Source organism: Ips typographus, linkage group LG1, assembly GCF_016097725.1.
Source record: "Ips typographus isolate SLU linkage group LG1, UJ_Ityp_2.0, whole genome shotgun sequence".
NCBI lineage: Eukaryota > Metazoa > Arthropoda > Insecta > Coleoptera > Curculionidae > Ips > Ips typographus.
Window position 1 is genome coordinate 9,115,434 of NC_138422.1, and position 18,510 is coordinate 9,133,943.

General features: G+C 31.1%; 7 protein-coding genes across 8 annotated transcripts; 4 read left to right on the forward strand and 3 right to left on the reverse strand.

Annotated features, from left to right (window-relative positions):
- Nucleotides 1-481: 481 nt before the first annotated feature.
- Thor (eukaryotic translation initiation factor 4E binding protein thor) lies at nt 482-5,053 on the reverse strand. The gene is made up of 2 exons (XM_081986947.1): nt 4,823-5,053; nt 482-984 (listed from the first exon to the last, which is right to left on the reverse strand). The coding sequence occupies exons 1-2, from the start codon at nt 4,962-4,964 to the stop codon at nt 752-754; spliced, it is 375 nt and encodes a 124-aa protein (XP_081843073.1). The 5' UTR covers nt 4,965-5,053; the 3' UTR covers nt 482-751.
- Nucleotides 5,054-7,156: 2,103 nt separating this feature from the next.
- Nucleotides 7,157-8,309, forward strand: Spf30 (survival of motor neuron-related-splicing factor 30). The gene has a single exon (XM_081986882.1). The coding sequence runs from the start codon at nt 7,346-7,348 to the stop codon at nt 8,081-8,083; it is 738 nt and encodes a 245-aa protein (XP_081843008.1). The 5' UTR covers nt 7,157-7,345; the 3' UTR covers nt 8,084-8,309.
- On the forward strand, nt 8,217-9,443 carry LOC145733837 (NFU1 iron-sulfur cluster scaffold homolog, mitochondrial-like). Its single transcript, XM_081986858.1, has 4 exons — nt 8,217-8,468; nt 8,521-8,906; nt 8,960-9,046; nt 9,104-9,443. The coding sequence occupies exons 1-4, from the start codon at nt 8,368-8,370 to the stop codon at nt 9,337-9,339; spliced, it is 810 nt and encodes a 269-aa protein (XP_081842984.1). The 5' UTR covers nt 8,217-8,367; the 3' UTR covers nt 9,340-9,443.
- LOC145733867 (ras-related protein Rab6-like) lies at nt 9,374-10,208 on the reverse strand. The gene is made up of 2 exons (XM_081986908.1): nt 9,757-10,208; nt 9,374-9,693 (listed from the first exon to the last, which is right to left on the reverse strand). Exons 1-2 carry the CDS (start codon nt 10,141-10,143, stop codon nt 9,445-9,447), a joined length of 636 nt encoding a protein of 211 aa, XP_081843034.1. The 5' UTR covers nt 10,144-10,208; the 3' UTR covers nt 9,374-9,444.
- Nucleotides 10,209-10,250: 42 nt separating this feature from the next.
- On the forward strand, nt 10,251-15,071 carry Tfb5 (transcription factor B5). The gene is made up of 2 exons (XM_081986966.1): nt 10,251-10,407; nt 14,865-15,071. Exons 1-2 carry the CDS (start codon nt 10,373-10,375, stop codon nt 15,046-15,048), a joined length of 219 nt encoding a protein of 72 aa, XP_081843092.1. The 5' UTR covers nt 10,251-10,372; the 3' UTR covers nt 15,049-15,071.
- Nucleotides 12,399-17,528, reverse strand: LOC145733877 (meiotic nuclear division protein 1 homolog). 2 transcript variants are annotated; one of them, XM_081986919.1, is made up of 6 exons: nt 17,404-17,528; nt 14,741-14,913; nt 13,519-13,655; nt 13,360-13,465; nt 13,163-13,306; nt 12,399-12,716 (listed from the first exon to the last, which is right to left on the reverse strand). In XM_081986919.1, the coding sequence occupies exons 2-6, from the start codon at nt 14,825-14,827 to the stop codon at nt 12,579-12,581; spliced, it is 612 nt and encodes a 203-aa protein (XP_081843045.1). In that variant the 5' UTR covers nt 14,828-14,913; nt 17,404-17,528; the 3' UTR covers nt 12,399-12,578. The 2 variants fall into 2 exon arrangements, with proteins under 2 accessions (XP_081843045.1, XP_081843053.1); XM_081986927.1 differs by having other exon boundaries at nt 14,741-14,838; nt 17,404-17,526.
- LOC145733907 (zinc finger HIT domain-containing protein 1) lies at nt 15,101-17,483 on the forward strand. The gene is made up of 2 exons (XM_081986942.1): nt 15,101-15,338; nt 17,039-17,483. Exons 1-2 carry the CDS (start codon nt 15,101-15,103, stop codon nt 17,290-17,292), a joined length of 492 nt encoding a protein of 163 aa, XP_081843068.1. The 3' UTR covers nt 17,293-17,483.
- Nucleotides 17,529-18,510: the final 982 nt, after the last annotated feature.

Below are 18,510 nucleotides of genomic sequence, written 5' to 3' on the forward strand. Positions count from 1 at the left end.
AGCACTAGTAGTTTGTGGTTGGTCAGAAAATATGACCACACACAAACTACGAACAGTGCTGTGCACGTGAATACTAAACCAATTATAATTTAGAATATTTAGATGTTATTAATCTTTGATCTTTTGATCTTTGATTTTAACGGTGCACGCTAGAGGTGACATGCATTGAACAACTGTTTCTAAAAAAAATAACGAAAATGTCAATTTCTTCTTACTTTTAGCGTTTCACACAAATTTTCAATCTGTTAATTTGTGAGTGTTCAGTTCACTTTTCAACTTGAAAACGCAGTTCGGGACTTACGAGTTTTTTCTAGAGGTAAACTTGAAATATCCAATAACAACTCTAAATGCGCATTACAACAATTAAAAATTGAAATCATTATCAACAAACTGAAATTTATCAGTCTGAGTGTTTGAAGTAGCTTAGTCGTTGATCATGTTTAAAAGTTTGTGCAGCTGCGTCTAATAGTTAAAATAAAAATCAAGTATAGAAAATATTTATTCATGTTCTTGGTTTAACAGATATTTTGTACAATATACAAAAAATATCAACGTAAATTAATTACATAACAATGCAAGCACATTTTAGTAACATTATTTAATATAAATAATAAGTTTACTCTTGTGAGGGCTAAGCCTCTGAAAACTAAATTATTTAATGTTATAAATTTAAATACAAATAAAACTTTTATTTAAATGCTTTTTTTCGATTTTAACATGCTTAATCTATATTTACTCTGTGTAGCATCAGCTACAGCTCAATAGGAAATTGGTCTTCGTCTTGCACGCTGTTTTTCCTTGCGTTGCTATTTCTTCGTCTATTGGTCAAGCTTTGTCTTCTTTGGTTATTGTTATAATACTTTTTGGGTGGGCTGCCTGAGCCCTTAAGTAAACCTTCCGGGATTTCGCAAATTGGTGGAGTTTTTGAGATCGGTGAATTGCGCAGATTCAGCAGGAAACTCTTTTCGTACACGATTTTAGTACCTGAAAATAATAACTAGGTTGTAAATTTGTTTTATTAGTAAAGAATAAGTTACTGTAAAGAGCTAAGAGGAATATATCAAATATTTTTGTAATTTTAGGGTTGTCATATTTACATGAAATCAGTAACAACAATGGATTTTTGTTCCATTCAAGAGCATCAAAAAAGAGTAGGAAGGCATAAGGTTTTTAAAGATTAAAGTAGTACGCCACTGGTTCCACCAATCAGGTAATTGTTGAAAATCTAATCTGTTAATTTTTACGAGTTCTAAAATTTTTAATGAAAAATATAACAGTTGCTTCAAATGATGTACACAGACTTCAACATGTTTTTAATTACTATATTGAATGTGCCCATAATCACAAATTTCAATTTGCATTCAAATTACTAAATAAACTCAAATAAACGACACTGATATCTGATTTTAACTAAGTCCTTACTGTTGGCTAGTGCATAAACCTAAACATTTATTTTTTACTTAAAAATGTGTGTGTTTCTTAAAAAAACAAAAATGAAAGCACTTTTGAGTTAAATATTTATTATATTTAAGAAAATTTATTTCCAGTTTTCTTAGAAAAAGAAAAAGCAAGTTTGTTTTGTGGTTGTGAAATTCTTCTGTACATATCAACCTAAATATTATCAATCAACAATTTATCCTTGAAAATAAGTGGGTTAGTAGTCATATACAACTTTGTGAAAAAAATGATTAGTCTGTGAAACCTTAATAATCGTTTAAACAATAAAAAATCCTAATCCACTTAAGCTTGATTAGATACTAATTATTATTGTTCCTATGAAACAAAAAAATACATTTAATCTCAGATTTCGGTCTAAAATATGCAATATTTTTGGCTGCAAATGCTGGAAATTTGATTTTAAAAAGTTTTTAAGAAAATAACAAACATTCAGGCACACGTATGTTTTGTCTGTATTTTGGCAGTAACCACCGGTAATTTAAGACTTGTTGACCTACATTAACCCATTAACAACAATCTTGTTTAAACTGCTTTTACCTACTTCAGATTTCAAAATAAGTTATATTTATAAACTTTTGTTTTCTTATCTACTACCACAAATCAAGTAATCTCTAGTGTATTTAATGTAAGTATGTAAACAATAGTCTAATTTTGTAAAAACTAATTGTTCGATATATCGATCAATTTTGCAATTATTATGTAGGTAATATAATAAATAGGTCAAATTTGAATGACATTTAGAGGTTTTGCAAAAGATAAGAGTAATCTTAAATAAAAACAGTTCATTTATGGTTAACAACAAATAATTTAGATTATATCTTTTGTGGTTGACTAATATACCTACTAGTTAGTATAAAGCGTAGGATTTTTTTCATTTTATTTACTTATGAAATTAGTCACCATAAAGAAAGGTTTTTAAATTGAAATACAACGCAGTAGATGACTAATACAATGAAAGAAGTGAGTAAACAAATATAATGTGTTTTTTCAAATATGCAACCTTGAAGAAGGGATAACGTGCTAAAATTCATGGCACCGTACAAAACAATTAAATGTGTAATGTAATTCTGATGTTAATGTATTTGCGACAGTTTTTTTGATGTTATTTTAAAATAAATTCAGTGTGTATAGTTTAGCACTAAATAAGCTGCTTTCTTAATGAGTAAAAAAGCAATTAAAACTCAACTAGGGTAATTTAGCAGAAAACACGTTAATACAACAAGCTTTGTTAATTTTTTTATTTTGATTCCTGTAAATTTAAACTTACTGATAAGAAATTGGGTTTTCAAACAATATTTTTTCTGTATTTTATGAATCATGATTATCAAGGATTGAAATAACTTTTTGTTTTGCTTTATGCAAAATAATAAACTGTGAGCCAAACTGTTCGAATTTTTCTAATAAATCTGGGTTACAATATTTTAAAAATAAAATGAGTTTTGGAATTAGGTTATAGGTTGTAAACGTCAACATGTTTACACTTAAATGATGATTAGAAATGCTAATTTTTTAATCCAAAATGTTTATACTTTTGTGGAAAACAAGGGAAAAATTGCAAATCTAATGCAGAAAATCAACCAAAAATAGGATGACGCAATAAGGTAATTGACATGTTCCAGAAAACTGATGTTTATTTAATTTTATTTTTTGTTTTTTTTTAATTTTTGGTATAAGGAGTGTTTAACATTTCTCTCGCAAGATCTTAAGGCATCGTAACGAATTCTCTTTACTTATTTTTGTACATATTGAGATTATACATTATGAGATTTATTATTATTGCCCTAGTTTGATTGAAGGAAAATTTGGACCATAATGACATTTTAAAATTGCTATTTTAATTTTAAATTTGAAAAAAAAAAATTAGAGAGTACTCTGTCTTTACAATTTTGTTGAAAATATTTTAGTCAGGACTAAATTATAGCATTTTTTTAATGTTTAGTATAGTTTGTAAATAAATTTCTCTAAATTTTCCTACCAACAGTGTGTGTATTTACGAAAAATCTTATAATAGTAGTCCTTTTACTTATGCGAAATCCTATTACAATAGGCTTTGTTTCAAGTTAATTTGAACCATAATGTCATTGTATTTTCTAAATTAAATTACCTTAACTTGTAATAAAAATACTAAAAATAGACTACGCCGCTGTCTTTTTTACAAAGAGTCTAATTTCCTATCTAAATAAAGTCTACTTTAGCTTATTAATATTATTTGCTTTTACCAAAAGTCCTATTACAGTGTAGTGCTTCTGGCAAAGAAATTTGTACTATAAAGACATTTTTGATTTTTTATTTTAAAACTGACTGACTTTTTCATTGAAATCATTATGATAAAGAATTTAAAAAAATAACAATTTTGTGTGTAAATACTGTTAATAAGGGTTAGTTTTGATTACCAACCGTGTCCGCTATTATAAGAAATCCTATTAAATTAGACCTTTTGTTTTAAAAGAGTTTAGTCCATAATGACATTTTTTTTAAATTACTGAAAAGTGGCAAGACTAACATGAAATTAGCTTATCTTTTACTCGAATTGGCAAATTGAAAGCAAATTCTGAAGCGCCAATAAATTTTACTCAAAAAGAGTTTACTTGATGGTTTATTGCTCTAAAGTTTCAAAAATAAACATAAAACTGTTAATTGGGTATCACAGCAAAATTTAAGTTTCAAAATATAAACAATTCAGTCTAAATCTGCTATTAATGCCTGTTTCCCTAACACTAAACTAAACTTATCTAAGCTATCCTTAAATCATCAGTATTTTTATAAAAAGCTTAAAGGAAATGTTAAAATGAGCCTGGCACGGTCCCCCGTGACGTAATTAGAGACTCTTCAATTCTGTAACGTAGGTGGAAGGCTAGATTCGAAAGTCGAATTATTCTTTCTTTGTAACAAGTGCAGTGTTGTCGATGTTATTAATACTTCCCTAATAATGTCTTGTATCAATCATTTTTTTTTTAAATTAATTTGGGTATGTTCTGCTGGAGTCTGAACAATTTCAGACACAGCAACTGTCCTTTTCTACGTCACAAATGGGACTTTTTTTTGCAGTTAAATATATCTAGAGCAAACATGTACCCCATATTTTCCGACGACTCCATTTTTTTTTTGCATTAGAACACAGCAACACACGTTTACAAAACAAATTTTAAATATAATAAATATCTCAGAAATAGTTGGAGAATCATATATTTATTTTACCAAAAGTCAGTTTTCTCTAGTAAGTGTGTAGACATCAGATTTATTTGACCCTGTAAACTATTTATTCCTGCTCTACTATTAAACAAAATTAAAATAGTATGGCAATACTGTTAATTGGACAACAACCACCACACATTTTTTGAGTAAAAAATGCAACAAATCTTACCTCCTGGTGTGGTGGAAAATAAAGTACCTCCGGGAGTTTCAGAGTAATGACTTGGCAACTCAGAGGGATCGTTCACTAAAACCCTCTTAATAGGAATAGCCTGGGTGGTTACCGATTTTGCAGTCATTGGTGATGCCGACATTTTTTCTATACAAAACACAAGAAACAAGTTTTAGAGAGCGTTATCCACCTTATCAGCGACACAGTGAACATAATACTACAAGCGCTATTTTCGCGCTGCTAATTTTTAAAGCCGGCAAAATGCGCATAATTTTTAACCACGAGCCACGATGCCAAGTTTATGAGATATTGTTGTTATTCACACATTGACATCAGTACGTATTTATGATACTAAAGATGCGACGTTTATCGCAGACGTACCTGTTTTGAATTGGAGATTATGAGATTCTATTAGTAAAGTTGTAAACAAACTCAACGCAACGAAAAATTAACGGTTACGTACATCTTTAATGTGCTGGTGCAAGTTGTTTGATAATTACGTTGTTTATTATCTCCAGTCGTTGAACCTGAAGAGGTGTGTGGGTTATGCGTAAATAGTGTTTAGAGAAAACTTGGCAACAATGTAATTTTAAATATTTATCACCCAAGTATCCTTGGACAGTCACACATGTACCTCTATCCCATATAATAAATAACGCAATTTGTATTTTAGTTATGGAGGTAAATAAAAGGTTCAAAACAGTATGTTACATAATTTGTTTTTATGTAAGTAAGTAGGTAGGGTTTTTTGACTCTTAACCTTTTGTTAGGTATATTATACAGGACATTTTTTTAAATTTAGACGGAAGCGTGAAAAACTGCCTATAAAAATTGCAACATTTTCAAAAATTTTAGATTAGTTGGAAACGGTAGTACCTAAAGCCAGAGATGTAAAAGCGGTAATTTTCAGGTCGAAAAATTTCTATTTTTGTATAATTATTTTTGAAAGTTACTTCATGCTTAAATTAAAATTTTCCTTGATAAGGAAAACAACTGTCAAACTTGTCATTGTTATTGTCAAACTTTTCATGCATTCTAATGAGATATATAACTGATAGTACATTAAACTTTATTTGAATTGATATTGGATTGTTGTACAATTAATTAAAAAACGAATTATTTTTCCGGAAACTTTGTGAAAAATGTTGTATACCTAACCTCAACACTTTTCAAAATAATATAAATTTTTAAAAAAATATTATTTATAAATATATCCCTTCTGGACAACACATTCCCGGTATAAAAGCTTTAATCTTTCGGTAGCGTGACATTTCTACTATATATGATATACAGGGTGATCAAAAGACAATTTCAAGGTTTGGTTTTCACAAATTGGTATATTGAACCACCCTGTAACTGTCAAAATAACAGAGTTATGGGCTGTCACAGTAAAAACTGTCAAAATCAAACAATTCAGTTGTCAAAATGTCATTTTGCAAGGGTGCCACGCCCTAAAGTGCCCAAATTGACGTAATTTCAAAGTCATCTCCAAAACGGTGCCAGTTAGAGCAAAATGGACGTCAAATTTATGTTCCCCAGGTTCAAATTAGTCAAAAAATGACTTTGATTAAGGAAAATCCAAAATGGGTGGTTTGACCTTGAAAAATTAAAAACTAGAATTGTCAAGAAATTTCAAGTGAAATTTTTTTATTTTCAAAATTAAACTCAACTGACTGACCTTCAAGTTAATAGTACAAAAATGTAAAAAACGAATTATTTTTGAATTTTCATATTTTCCAATTTTTCTGGAAAATTACCAAAAATTTTCTGGAAAAATTTCTATAAAATTAATTTTCCGGAAATTTTACATCCCTGTCTAAAGCCATTTCAACATCAGAATCAAATTCCTGAAATCAAGATTACTAAATAAAAGACATTTTTATTGAGGTGGTACCAATATGGCGACCAAAAGGCGTTTTACAAAACTTTTTAAATATCCCAAAAACCAGAGATCTGAAAATTTTACCATCAGTAAGGCGCAACTTTTACTTTATACGGTACTTATTGAAAAATTAAAAACAAAATTTTTCCATTCTTTCTATTTTTTACTAATAAAATACTAATTAGGCAAAATTTTGGTACTGCTTTGCAGTAAATCATGTAAAATAAAGAATAAAATATATCAAAAAGGCATAATAACAAAGTAATAGTTGACTTCAAACTTTTAAAAGAGGGCATTATTAACCGGTAAGAACAAGAACAAACTAGAGTTAGAAATGTAAAGACGGAACGCAACACGCCGTCACAGCTCTACTCTGTCATTGTCATGCGTCAACTGTCAGTTCTTTCACAGTCGTCACTTATCATTTCATAATGTCAGTCTGAGCTGAACACTTTACTTTGACATTTTGTGGCTGTGCTTTGAGGCATTCACATTACTCATGTTTATTGATACTCTGAACAGTGTATTTATATTAATTTTTGTTAATAAATATTAAAACATTCATAATCAAGTGTAAGGTTTCACGGAGTGTGAGGTAATTCACGTTTTTCCATTAAGTGATAAACATTATATTCAAAACAATGAGTGATGAATTACAGAACTACCAGTTGCAGCTGCAGCAAGTAGAAGCTGCCTTGCTAACTGATCCAAACAGTGAAGAACTGAAGAAGCTGAAAATTGATCTGGAGGAAGTGATTGCGCTCACATTAGATCTCAAAAACAAAGCAGAGGAAGCTGCCAATTTGCCTGAATATACTGAACCTGTAGGCCATGTTGAGGATGATGAAGTTACAAAATCTTTACTTGCTGTTGAACAGTTTGTGGCTAGAAACAAGGCAAAGAAAATGTGGAGACTTGGAGATATATGCATGGCAAAGTGGAGTGAAAATGGCCAGTATTACGAGGCAAAAATTGATGCTATACTACCAGATGGTCAAGTGAATGTCACATTCGAAGCCTATAAAAACCGAGGGATCACCACATTGTCAGAACTGAGGGAATTTACTGGACATAAGCGGCCAATCTCAGAACTAGACAAGTTTAAAAAAGGCAAAATCAACAAGGAGTACCTGAAGAAAAAGAAATTGAAGAAGCAGCAGAGATTCCAGGAGCTGGAAGAAGAACGAGAACAGGACAAGAAAAAGTGGCTTGCTTTTGCTAATAAAGCAGTAAAAACAAAGAAGACTGGTTTGAATACTAAAAGCATATTTGCTTCACCAGAAAGTGTTACTGGACGAGTTGGAATTGGGACCTGTGGTATTAGTGGAAAGCCTATGACTGAGTTTACCACTGCAGAAAAATGGAGAAAAGGAGTGTAAACAGACTTAAAAGCCTTTGTAATTTGTTATTGTGTAGTTTAGGTAAATCATTGTAAAAAGTTAATATGCAATATTCTCCTATGTTAATTTTTTAAAAACATCTTTATAGGAAGGAGTAAATACAAATATTTTTTTTGTAATGTTTGTAATTTGTATTGTACAGTTTTGAATTATTGTCTGATTGTAAAGAAAGGAAGAATTAAATTGTATTGAAACTTAACCTCAACTTCAATGTTTTTTTGTTTCCTATAATCTGTCTTGGGATTTTTCCTTTAAAAACAAAAATGTTTCGAAAAATTTCCTCTAAATTGTGGAAGAATGTCCTACCACCTTCTCATAGTGTATCCCAGCTAGCATCCAAAACACCGGGCGTTGTGTGTGTGGGGTAAGTACCCTTAATATCAATTATTCACTTTCCTGAAAAAATTGGTTTATAGTTCCTTTCAATGTCCAAATCTACTAGAAGTGCCACAGGGTTTTCGTTTTGTGTCGACGACAAGTATTCGTTCCATGTTTGTACAGACACAGGACACACCAAACCCAAACAGCCTTAAATTTCTGCCTGGAGTTAAAGTACTGGAGAATGGACAAACTATTGATTTTCCAAAGCCACAGGATGCTTTCTGTTCCCCACTAGCCAAGCTACTTTTTCGCATAGATGGGGTGAAAAGTGTTTTCTTAGGACCTGAATTTATTACTATCACAAAAACAGATGATGAGGTTGAATGGAAAATAATTAAGCCTGAAATATTTGCCACAATCATGGACTTTTTTGCTAGCAATCTTCCTGTACTTAGTGAAGCTAAACCAAACCTGGATACCCGTAAGTGTAGCTTAAAAACAGTGATATGATGTATTGCAGAGGTGTTGTTTTAGAAATAAATGATGAGGATGATGAGACAGTACAAATGATAAAGGAGCTGCTGGACACAAGGATTCGACCTACAGTTCAAGAAGATGGAGGTACTTTTTGGTACATTTTACAGCACACCATACTAAACTAAAAATAACTCTTTGTAGGTGATATAATTTTTATGGGTTATGAAGATGGAGTAGTAAAACTCAAAATGCAAGGCTCCTGTTCCAGTTGCCCTAGTTCAGTTGTAACTTTAAAAAATGGAGTGCAAAACATGCTACAATTTTATATACCTGAAGTGGTGGCTGTGGAACAAGTAACAGATGAATCTGATGAAATTGCTGAAAAAGTTTTTGAGGAAGTTGATTCAAAAATCAAACAAAAGACTGGAGAAACCTGAGTGACAACACACTACAATAGAGAAAATTGTACTATTCTTACATTTTAATCATTATAATCTGTAAATATTGTGATTGTTAACAAATAAATAATGCTTTAAAAACACTTAACATAAGCAGTAACTTTGTTCATTGTTTTTTGCTTTTTGCCCTACAGATTCAAGGTAAACTTCATGTAAGTCATTTGGAATTTTTAAGGAGGGATCCAAGTCTGGTAAAACATCCCCAATTCTCCTAAAAAGTTGCCTTATATTATAACCACATTTTGCACTAGTTTCCAGGTAAATCAATTTGAGTTCTTTAGCTAATTGTTCAGCTTTTTCAGTAGGAACTTCCCGCAGATTCTCCAAGTCCACCTTAAACACAAAAGACGACAGAAGTGACAAAATTTTGTACTAAAAGTAGAAAAAAATACTCACTTTATTTCCAACCAACACTATTATTACTTGATCACCTCTTTCTCTTTGAACATCCTCAATCCACCTAGTAGTTAATTCAAAAGAAGCCAAATTAGTAATGTCATACACTATAATAGCCACTTGGGAGTCCCTAATGTAGCAAGGAATAAGGGATCTGAACCGTTCCTGTCCCGCAGTGTCCCACAATTGCAAGCGGACAGTTTTGTCTTGCAAATAAATGGTTTTTGATAGGAAATCTATGCCCACAGTGGCTTGGTAATGTGTATCAAAGCTGTCGTACATAAAGCGAGTGATTATAGAAGTTTTGCCGACACTTTGTTCTCCCAACAGTACCAGTTTATACTTTTTGATATTGGATAACTGGTTTTTGTCTGCTAAGTTTATCATTTTGAATTTTTAAAATTTTTGGAAACGTCTATTTGAAATTTGCGCCAACATTCTTCTTTAATTCGTTTAGTTGTTATTTCCTGATATTTTGCCAGTTTTTCAGTGAAGAAGAGGTCAGTAGAGTAAGCAGATTTGAGTTGAGGTTAGGTCATCTGTCATTTGTGCTATTTTGATTCTACTTTTGTGTTTTGGTGTAAAAATAATATGAATAAACTATTCCTTCATAAAAATGGTGAATGTTATGAAAGGAGTTTTAGTTAAATGGTAAGAATACATCTTTAATTTAGTTAAATAAAATTTGGTTTTATTCTTTTATCATACAAGAATAGGTGTACCAAAAACCTTCTCTTTTTTTAAATTTGGAGTCTACTAATGTTGTCTATAAAGCTGGATTCATAGTTTTAGTTCTGCAAGAAGTAATCAGTAAGCTACTTGTAACACTCTAATTCATAGTTTGACAAATAAGCGCAAGCGGCATAAATGCAAGCAGTAAGCAGCAATAAATGAATAATTTTCATTTCTTACCTTGCTTCTTAATGCTTCCGGCATAGACAACTGGTCTTTACACCCATTCATGGATTTTTGGAATATCATTTGACAAATATGTCTTTTGGTTTGGCCTAAAAATGGCAACCCACAAGATAATAAATACAATTTTGATGGTTTATAAGACTTTGGAGTCCTTCTTACTAAAGTCGAACTATAAATTGACATGGCTACTTTTTACTCCTACTGATTGCTGCATGCAGCTTATTTCTTGCGGAATTAGAACTAAATCTAGCTCAATGCTGGTCAACCAAATGCAAGTTCCAATTTAAGCACATGAAAAATAAATTTTAACTTTCGGTACCTTAGATTGGCCACAGATAATATTAGCAGGGTAATATTAAGGGCAAATGCTTGCTGCTATTAATTTTCACAAAATTTTGACTTGTACTGGTCACCTGTAGAATAATGCTAAATAAGTAAAGATTTATGGTTGAACCAACTGTATGAAAAAGCCCAAACAGGAGGTTTGGCTCTGTTCTTGTTAGTGCAACCATACATTTCAGATTTTAATAAGTGTAGCATTTCTAAAATCCCTAAAAGAGTTTTTTGACCTACACCACCAACACTACTCAAATGCCTTTCTTTTTTAAGGTTGCTCTAGCTTCATTCAACCAGGGAATTTATAGAAATGGCTGCATTAATTAGAACAAATTGATTGACCAAGAAAAAAATGTTGTTTTGAATGCACTAAAATAAAAAGATTATTTTGTTGCTACATTTGGTGTTGCTACATTTTGGGATGTAGTACACAAAGAAAAAAATGTTTTAAAAATTTAAAGGAAAAAAGTTTTATTTAGATGTTTCCAGGCTGATGGTCCTTTTCATCAGTAGATCAACTACAAATAAAATAATTGGCAGAGAAGTCAGAAAAAGGGTACTGATAGCAAACAAACATAACACCATAAAAGAAGCTATCTACAATAACTGGATTAGGTTCTTATTAAAAAAAACACTAAGGGGACACCATTTTTACCATCAGAGTATGGGACTTTCTGTTTCCTAATAATTTGTTCTTATGAATGTGGACATTGAAACTCTTTTCTGTAAGAGTATAAAAAAGAAAGCTTTTTTAAATAAACCTAAAATAATTTGATAAGGACCTAAGAAAATGTTAGAACTAACTTTAGCAGACCACAAAATATTCCTTCCTGATTCAATCTTACAAGTGAGTTGAAAGGACAAATGTCTGGGAAGTAAATGGTTTCATCTAACAAAACCAAAATAGATCCTATTAGAAAGATATTTGGGTGTGTTCAAAAAGGGAACTTAAATAAATAACTTTTATAAAAAACTGTTAAAATAAAAAATGAAGGAAATAGATGTCTACTAATTCCCCAACAATGCTCATTAATTCTCAGGCAATGCCTACAATTCCCTACTAATTCTTAGTAATGCAGCCAATTCTCAAGTAATGCCCACTAGTAATGCTACACCCATCCGTAAAAGCTGAACATTTACTAACAGGAAATATTTGTAAAACTTTTTTTTAAAGATAGTCTAAAACTTTTGGGTACTTTTTCAAAATATTTAAAAATGTTTTCACAACGTTTTTCGTAGGTAATGCGTAGCCCAAAAATAGTCTTTAAAACGTTTTTAAAACATCTATGTAGCTTTTATCTTATTTATTTTTTTAGTTTGTTTTTTATAGAGAAAAATATTTAGCAATTTGATAAAAGTGTGTAGAAATAGGATAAAAACAAAACTACTTCTCAAAAATCCAACTTAATTTATTTCTCCTATCTAAACTAATAACAAAATTACTCAACATTCTATCAAACAATAATTTGTGATAAATTAGAACTTATCAATAAGCTGTAACTTACACTAAACTTGTTCAATCAGTCATATCAAATTAATAATATATAATAAAAAAGAGTGTAACTTGACTACTCAATATAGTCCAGATCTTCTGGAATTCCAAACTGCTTGTCTAAAACTTTATCTTCGATCATAAATTTCTTTTTGCACCAGGACTTGACCGCAAAAATGTTGTCGGTCCAGCGATTCGTTGCGTTTACAAGTTTCTAAAAGAAAAACACTCTGTAACTGAACTTTTCTCTGTGAAAGAAGAATTTTGCTCTCAGTTTGATACCATTTTGGTAAATATGGTACTAAAGGGACAGGATTGGTGGGAGTCGGCATCAATCGGTTTTTACCTTTTAATACATTTTTTTTCAAATAAAGAAAGTGTTATTCATTGTTTTGTTCCAGTGAAAAAAATCAGTTTAGGTTAAAAAGTACATTTTGGCTCCACCCAGTATATAATAAGTATATTGTCATTCAAAGTCATTTTTCAAACAATTAAATTTTTATCTGAAACTTTGTTACACAGGGTGGCCACATTTTGTTAAAAAATAGAGACAAAAAAAGTAAGATAGATGTTGCAAGCTGTATTTTAAGAGTTTAGTTTGCTTGTCCAATTACAACAGTTCAGACTGTAGATTGACGTTTAATCTTAAAAATGACTTACCACTGTTTGTTCTTTTAAGGCATAAAACTTATCTGGATCGTTTTCCTCATGTTCTTTAAGTTTTTTTTTAAGTGTCTCTATATCCAGTTCCAAAGTTGTTATTTCTGCTAAACATTGGTTCAATTTATCACTGTCATTATCCTCCTGCAAAGTATTGCGTCACAACTAAGTTGATAATAATTAGCACCCGCCAATACCGGGTTGTCCTGTATAGTTTCTTGCAACATTTTTAGTTTTTTTGAAGTTTTTTCGTACTGAGCTGACACTTCATCCAGTTTTCTCTTTCTGGTTTTCATCGCTTTTCTGTAAGTTTAATTACAAGTGTAAAGAAACTTCAAATAAAACTTTTTAGTTACCCTGGAAATGACCAGTAGTATACTGAAGTGCCAATTTTATCAGAGTCAATTAAAGCATCATCAAGTAATTTTTGAATGACATCTTTAACCGAGTTTGCGACAATTCCTTTCAATTTTGGTGCCACTTTTTCCAATTCCTAAAATTAGTATATCCCAGAATTTTGTCTATTATGAATGCACACAGTACAGGGTGATTCCCAGTGATGGTATATTAAAAGTAGAGAATCTAATACATGATTACATGTATGGGAATATTTTCGATTTTGCAATGTCGTGGGATCAACCAGAAAGTAGTAGTACCCATACAAAAATTCATATTGTTATAAGGAAAGACTTTTTCCCGAAGCTCTACTATAAATAGTTTCCAGGAAAGCTTTAAACTTTATCAAAGTTTTCTATCCTATTTTCATGCACTGTTTCATTCAAACCTGAGAAATCACCTTATTTAACCAACAAGGTATGGACTTTTATATGACGATTAATAACCAATGAAATGAGTTTTCTAAGCCTATATAAACTTTAGTTAATCAAAGTAGTTTGACCGCTAGAGCTCTTCAAACTTGATCAATGTTTTCTGTCCACTGTTGAACCTGGGAAAATGCCTTATTTGACGGAAAAGGAATGAACTTTTATATGTCGATGGGTAGCTAATAAAATGGGCTTTCTAACCACATATAAATACTAATTGATTGGTTAAATAATTTGGCTGCTAGAAGGCTTCAAACTTGACCAATGTTTTTTATGACCTGTTCGTTTGAATCTGGGAAACTGCCTTATCTTTCTAAGTATACAAAATGTACATTAACATTATTGATTGGTTAGAAAATTTCTAACCCTGTTGACTTTATTTTGTGGGGTCAAACTGATAAATACCCCAGACCAGTCGCAACAAAGAATAAATAATGTTTTTAGTCAGATTTACAAAATTATAATTAATAATAAATACATTATTTTTCCAAAATACTAGTGCATGATTATTATTGGGTTACCACTTTTTTCCATTAAAAGTATGTGCAATATTTAAGAAATTATGAAATAGGATGAGGACTTGTAGTGTATTGTTTGAAGTTAAAATTGAAAGATTTTGAGGTTACTCATTGTTTGTTGTGTTTGTAAACAAAAAGGACATACAGTGTGACGTAAAAGTCTGAAGTGTTGATTTTCTGGAGTACACGACAGTCCCACCATCGTAAATCACCCTAGCAAATACAAATAAACAAACCTTCAATTGATAACATTCTCCAGTTTCATAAAACAGTTCCAACATGCGCGTTTTCTTTTCTTCAGCACTAACTCCCTTTTTTGCCATGCTGTACGAATCTGTAATTGAAAACTTTTGGTTGCAGCGATCCTGCTATGAAACAGTTTTTGCTCCACTTGGATGAAACACTAAAACTGGGAAGGAAATTTATTATTCAAGAGTTGGATGAACATCACTTGTTTATATCCGCTGACATTCTAGACACTTTACAAGCTAAAATTGATGATTTGATGGATCAGATCAGTTTTCCATTAGCAGAAAAGAACTAAGTTTTATCAGTCAAGAGTTGTAGTATTTAAAAAAAAAAACAAAAAGGCCACAATGACGATAGGTAAAGGGGTCCAACGCGGCTCCAATCGCATTAAAGAAAATGATAAAAGACGCATCATTGATGAAACGCAAAGGAAGAGACGGCAACGAAAGGTTATGGAAATGCTGGAGTCTGACAACTACCACGATGACCCTCACGCTGATTTGGTTATGAGCAAGAAAGTCCCAAAGTTTGAAGACAACTTAGAGCAAAGGTCTTCTGGCAGAAACAAAAAGCGGGAACGTACCGGTAAGTCCACAATTTTTAATCAAATAGAACCTGGTTCTCTAGAAACTGCATTGATCTAGTAAGGAAAAAATATAAAATATATGAAATTGGACCCAATTCAGTTAAGTCGTCATGTTTTTATGATAAGGCTGTTTTGTGGTAAGATTTGGTTCAGAATGATCGGTTTTAAGGTCTAGTGAATGTCTCCAGAAATTTTTTTTCATTTAGATTATGGTTTATATAATACAAAGGAAACAGGAAATTTGCGCAAAACCCACTATTTTCTTCACATAATATTTCTAGTACAGTTACACTGTTGTAATTTTTTAAAGAAAACTGTGTTTAGTGAAAGGAAAGCCAAAATTATGAGTTACATTTTGACGTTTGAACGAATCTCCTAGCTGTCATAGGAACCAAGTTAGGAACTGTGAAATTGTGATATCTTTAAAAAGCGTGTTCACTTGCACTGCTTTATTTAACGGTCAATATATCGGTTATTTGTAATTTTTGAAAGAAAATTGTATTCAGGAAAAAGAAAGCCAAAATTAGAAGCTACATTTTGATGTTTGAACAAACCTCCCAGCTGTCATAGGCACCAAATTAAGAGCTGTCAAATTGTGGCATCTTCAAAATTTCTAGTACAGTTACACTGTTGTATTTCATGTCAAATATCTTGGTTATTTGTAATTTTTTAAACAATATTTTATTCAGCAAAAAGAAAGTCAAAATTACAATCTACATTTTGATGTTTGAACAAACCTCCCAGCTGTCATAGGCACCAAATTAAGAGCTGTCAAATTGTGGCATCTTCAAAATTTCTAGTACAGTTACACTGTTGTATTTCATGTCAAATATCTTGGTTATTTGTAATTTTTTAAACAATATTTTATTCAGCAAAAAGAAAGTCAAAATTACAATCTACATTTTGATGTTTGAACAAACCTCCTAGCTGTTATGGGGACCAAGAAACAGCAAAAAAGAGAATGTTTGGCGATTTTTTTATTGTGACTGAGAAAATTGATTTTTCCTCCAAATCAAAGTAAATTTTAAGGTTTTTAAATTAGTTTTTATCCCAAATTAGGTATATTTTTCATCTGTACTAGATAACAACTTTTAAAAAAGTTTTATTTAGCACCTCTAATTAATGTCCATTATTAAATTTAGTAGACAATGCAAAATATGGATCTTATAGAGGGTGTCCCAAATTTGAGCAAGAAATCAAACTTATTTTATTTAATAGGATGATCAATTCTTTATTTGGTATTTGGATTCTATGCAGCTTAGATATTTAGGCCTAGTTTATTTCTAGATAGTCCATTATGTGAGTAACAAGTATGTTAACCATTATTGAGCCAAAATTATTAAATCTGACATTCCATTCTAACTAAATATACATTTTATTTCAAAGAGAGTTTAGTACCAGTGTTGGAAAGCAACAAAAGTTTGTGGGGTATTCTGCAATAAAAAAAGGTGAACCAAAAAAATCACAAAAAATTAGAAATACAAATCATATTTGCAAAGAACATAAAGTTAGTTTACTGCTCAAAATTTAGGACACCCAGTATAATTATCAACAATTTCGAAATAAATTACAGGGAAATATTTAGGAGGTATCTATTGTGTTTTTCTAAATTGAGAAATAAGAAAGAGGTACTTTGTACTTTTTTCATAATTAATAAGACCACCCTGTATTATAAGCTAAACATTTGACTTTTCTGCAGTTGACTATTACCAGTTCAAGTATCGAAAGAACTTCCAGCAGCTTGTCGATGAAGATCGAGCTGAATCAGAAGCAAAAAGAAGACCATCCTACATGGATATACAGTGTGAGGAGTCGCAACTGCCTCCCAGGCATTTTTGTGCTGTTTGTGGATTTTTAGGGGCTTATAACTGTCTATCGTGTGGAACTCGTTATTGTAGTATAAGGTGTATGGAAACTCATATGGATACGCGGTGTTTAAAATGGGCTGGTTAGGCCACAATTCCGCTTCACTAAAGTTGAAATTAACTATTTGCTCTTCCTGTATAATTTGATAATAATTTGGAAATAACCATTTTTAAACATTGGTTTCTTAAAATGACTTACCTGTGGTTAGTTCTGTATACAATTTACTTTTTTCCGTAGAATTAGTTAGAGCTAAACAAAATAAATAAATTCAAATTGTTGTTTACATACTTTCAAAAATATCAACAGGTTATGGTCATTTATCTATGTAAATTCTTCTTTTAAACGGAAAGGACGCTCTTCTTTTTCATAAAATTGCGGTTATGGCCGATATCAATGAATTGAATTAAACTTGGACGGGTCACGTAACAATAGCAAAATGTGGTTAGAAATTGATTTTTTTTCCCAATACATAGATGTGTCGATCTTTGATTTACTAGTAAATGACCACCATTGAAAGTGAACAATAACATAGTTCTTTAATTGGTCTTCAATCAATGTTTTTAAAGAAAATAATAACAAAAATCTGTGTAAACTAACATGGATGAAAAAATATAAAATTGAAGAAAAATGTTTTCAATACACCCTGTAGAAGTGAGGATAGAATTATAAAAAATCTTGTTTTTTGGAACTTTATTGGTAATCGGTCCAATACTGCGGTTGCGGGTCAATTACTGGTACAATGACCCTATGTAGTACCGGGTGTCTCATTATAAACTGCCCCCCTTTTTACTTTTTTGTTTAGCATTTTAGAAAAAAAAATGTTTATACAAAAGTTGTAGAATTTGTTCTGAGAGACAATATTTGAACGCAACTTGAATCATACAGGACGTCACAAAAAAGTGTAACAGACCAAACTTATGTTTCTAACACCCAGTATGACGATTTCAACGATATATGGTTTGTTGCATTTATCTGTAATACTTTTCCCAAAAAAATTAAACGAAAAACGAGTAGGTATTAACAGAATCGACATTCCATCGCGAAAATTCCTAATAAGTAAATGAATTCAATATTATTCATTTGCACTGTGTTACTTACCCCTATTTTTACTGACAAAGGAAAATTATTATAAAAAAATAGTTATTAGTAGCCTCATCCTTAATAGGTAAACACTTTATTTGCTTTTTCTCATTTTTCGAGAAAAGTATTACAGATAAATCCAACAAACCATATATCGTTGAAATCGTCTCAACGTGGACTATTCAACAGTAGAATAATATATACAGGGTGTTCCATTTAAAAAAA

Excerpts from the sequence above, each read along its gene's own strand:
- Thor (XM_081986947.1), bottom strand. The coding sequence starts at position 4,964 with ATGTCGGCATCACCAATGACTGCAAAATCGGTAACCACCCAGGCTATT. Across the intron at positions 985-4,822 it reads ATTTTCCACCACACCAGGAG|GTACTAAAATCGTGTACGAA; the intron begins GTAAGATTTGTT and ends TATTATTTTCAG.
- Spf30 (XM_081986882.1), top strand. The coding sequence starts at position 7,346 with ATGAGTGATGAATTACAGAACTACCAGTTGCAGCTGCAGCAAGTAGAA.
- LOC145733837 (XM_081986858.1), top strand. The coding sequence starts at position 8,368 with ATGTTTCGAAAAATTTCCTCTAAATTGTGGAAGAATGTCCTACCACCT. Across the intron at positions 8,469-8,520 it reads CCGGGCGTTGTGTGTGTGGG|TTCCTTTCAATGTCCAAATC; the intron begins GTAAGTACCCTT and ends ATTGGTTTATAG. Across the intron at positions 8,907-8,959 it reads TAAACCAAACCTGGATACCC|AAATAAATGATGAGGATGAT; the intron begins GTAAGTGTAGCT and ends GTGTTGTTTTAG.
- LOC145733867 (XM_081986908.1), bottom strand. The coding sequence starts at position 10,143 with ATGATAAACTTAGCAGACAAAAACCAGTTATCCAATATCAAAAAGTAT. Across the intron at positions 9,694-9,756 it reads TAGTGTTGGTTGGAAATAAA|GTGGACTTGGAGAATCTGCG; the intron begins GTGAGTATTTTT and ends TTTGTGTTTAAG.
- Tfb5 (XM_081986966.1), top strand. The coding sequence starts at position 10,373 with ATGGTGAATGTTATGAAAGGAGTTTTAGTTAAATG. Across the intron at positions 10,408-14,864 it reads AAAGGAGTTTTAGTTAAATG|CGATCCTGCTATGAAACAGT; the intron begins GTAAGAATACAT and ends TTTTGGTTGCAG.
- LOC145733877 (XM_081986919.1), bottom strand. The coding sequence starts at position 14,827 with ATGGCAAAAAAGGGAGTTAGTGCTGAAGAAAAGAAAACGCGCATGTTG. Across the intron at positions 13,656-14,740 it reads GAGAATGTTATCAATTGAAG|GAATTGGAAAAAGTGGCACC; the intron begins GTTTGTTTATTT and ends TACTAATTTTAG. Across the intron at positions 12,717-13,162 it reads CCTTAAAAGAACAAACAGTG|AAACTTGTAAACGCAACGAA; the intron begins GTAAGTCATTTT and ends TTTTTCTTTTAG.
- LOC145733907 (XM_081986942.1), top strand. The coding sequence starts at position 15,101 with ATGACGATAGGTAAAGGGGTCCAACGCGGCTCCAATCGCATTAAAGAA. Across the intron at positions 15,339-17,038 it reads CAAAAAGCGGGAACGTACCG|TTGACTATTACCAGTTCAAG; the intron begins GTAAGTCCACAA and ends ACTTTTCTGCAG.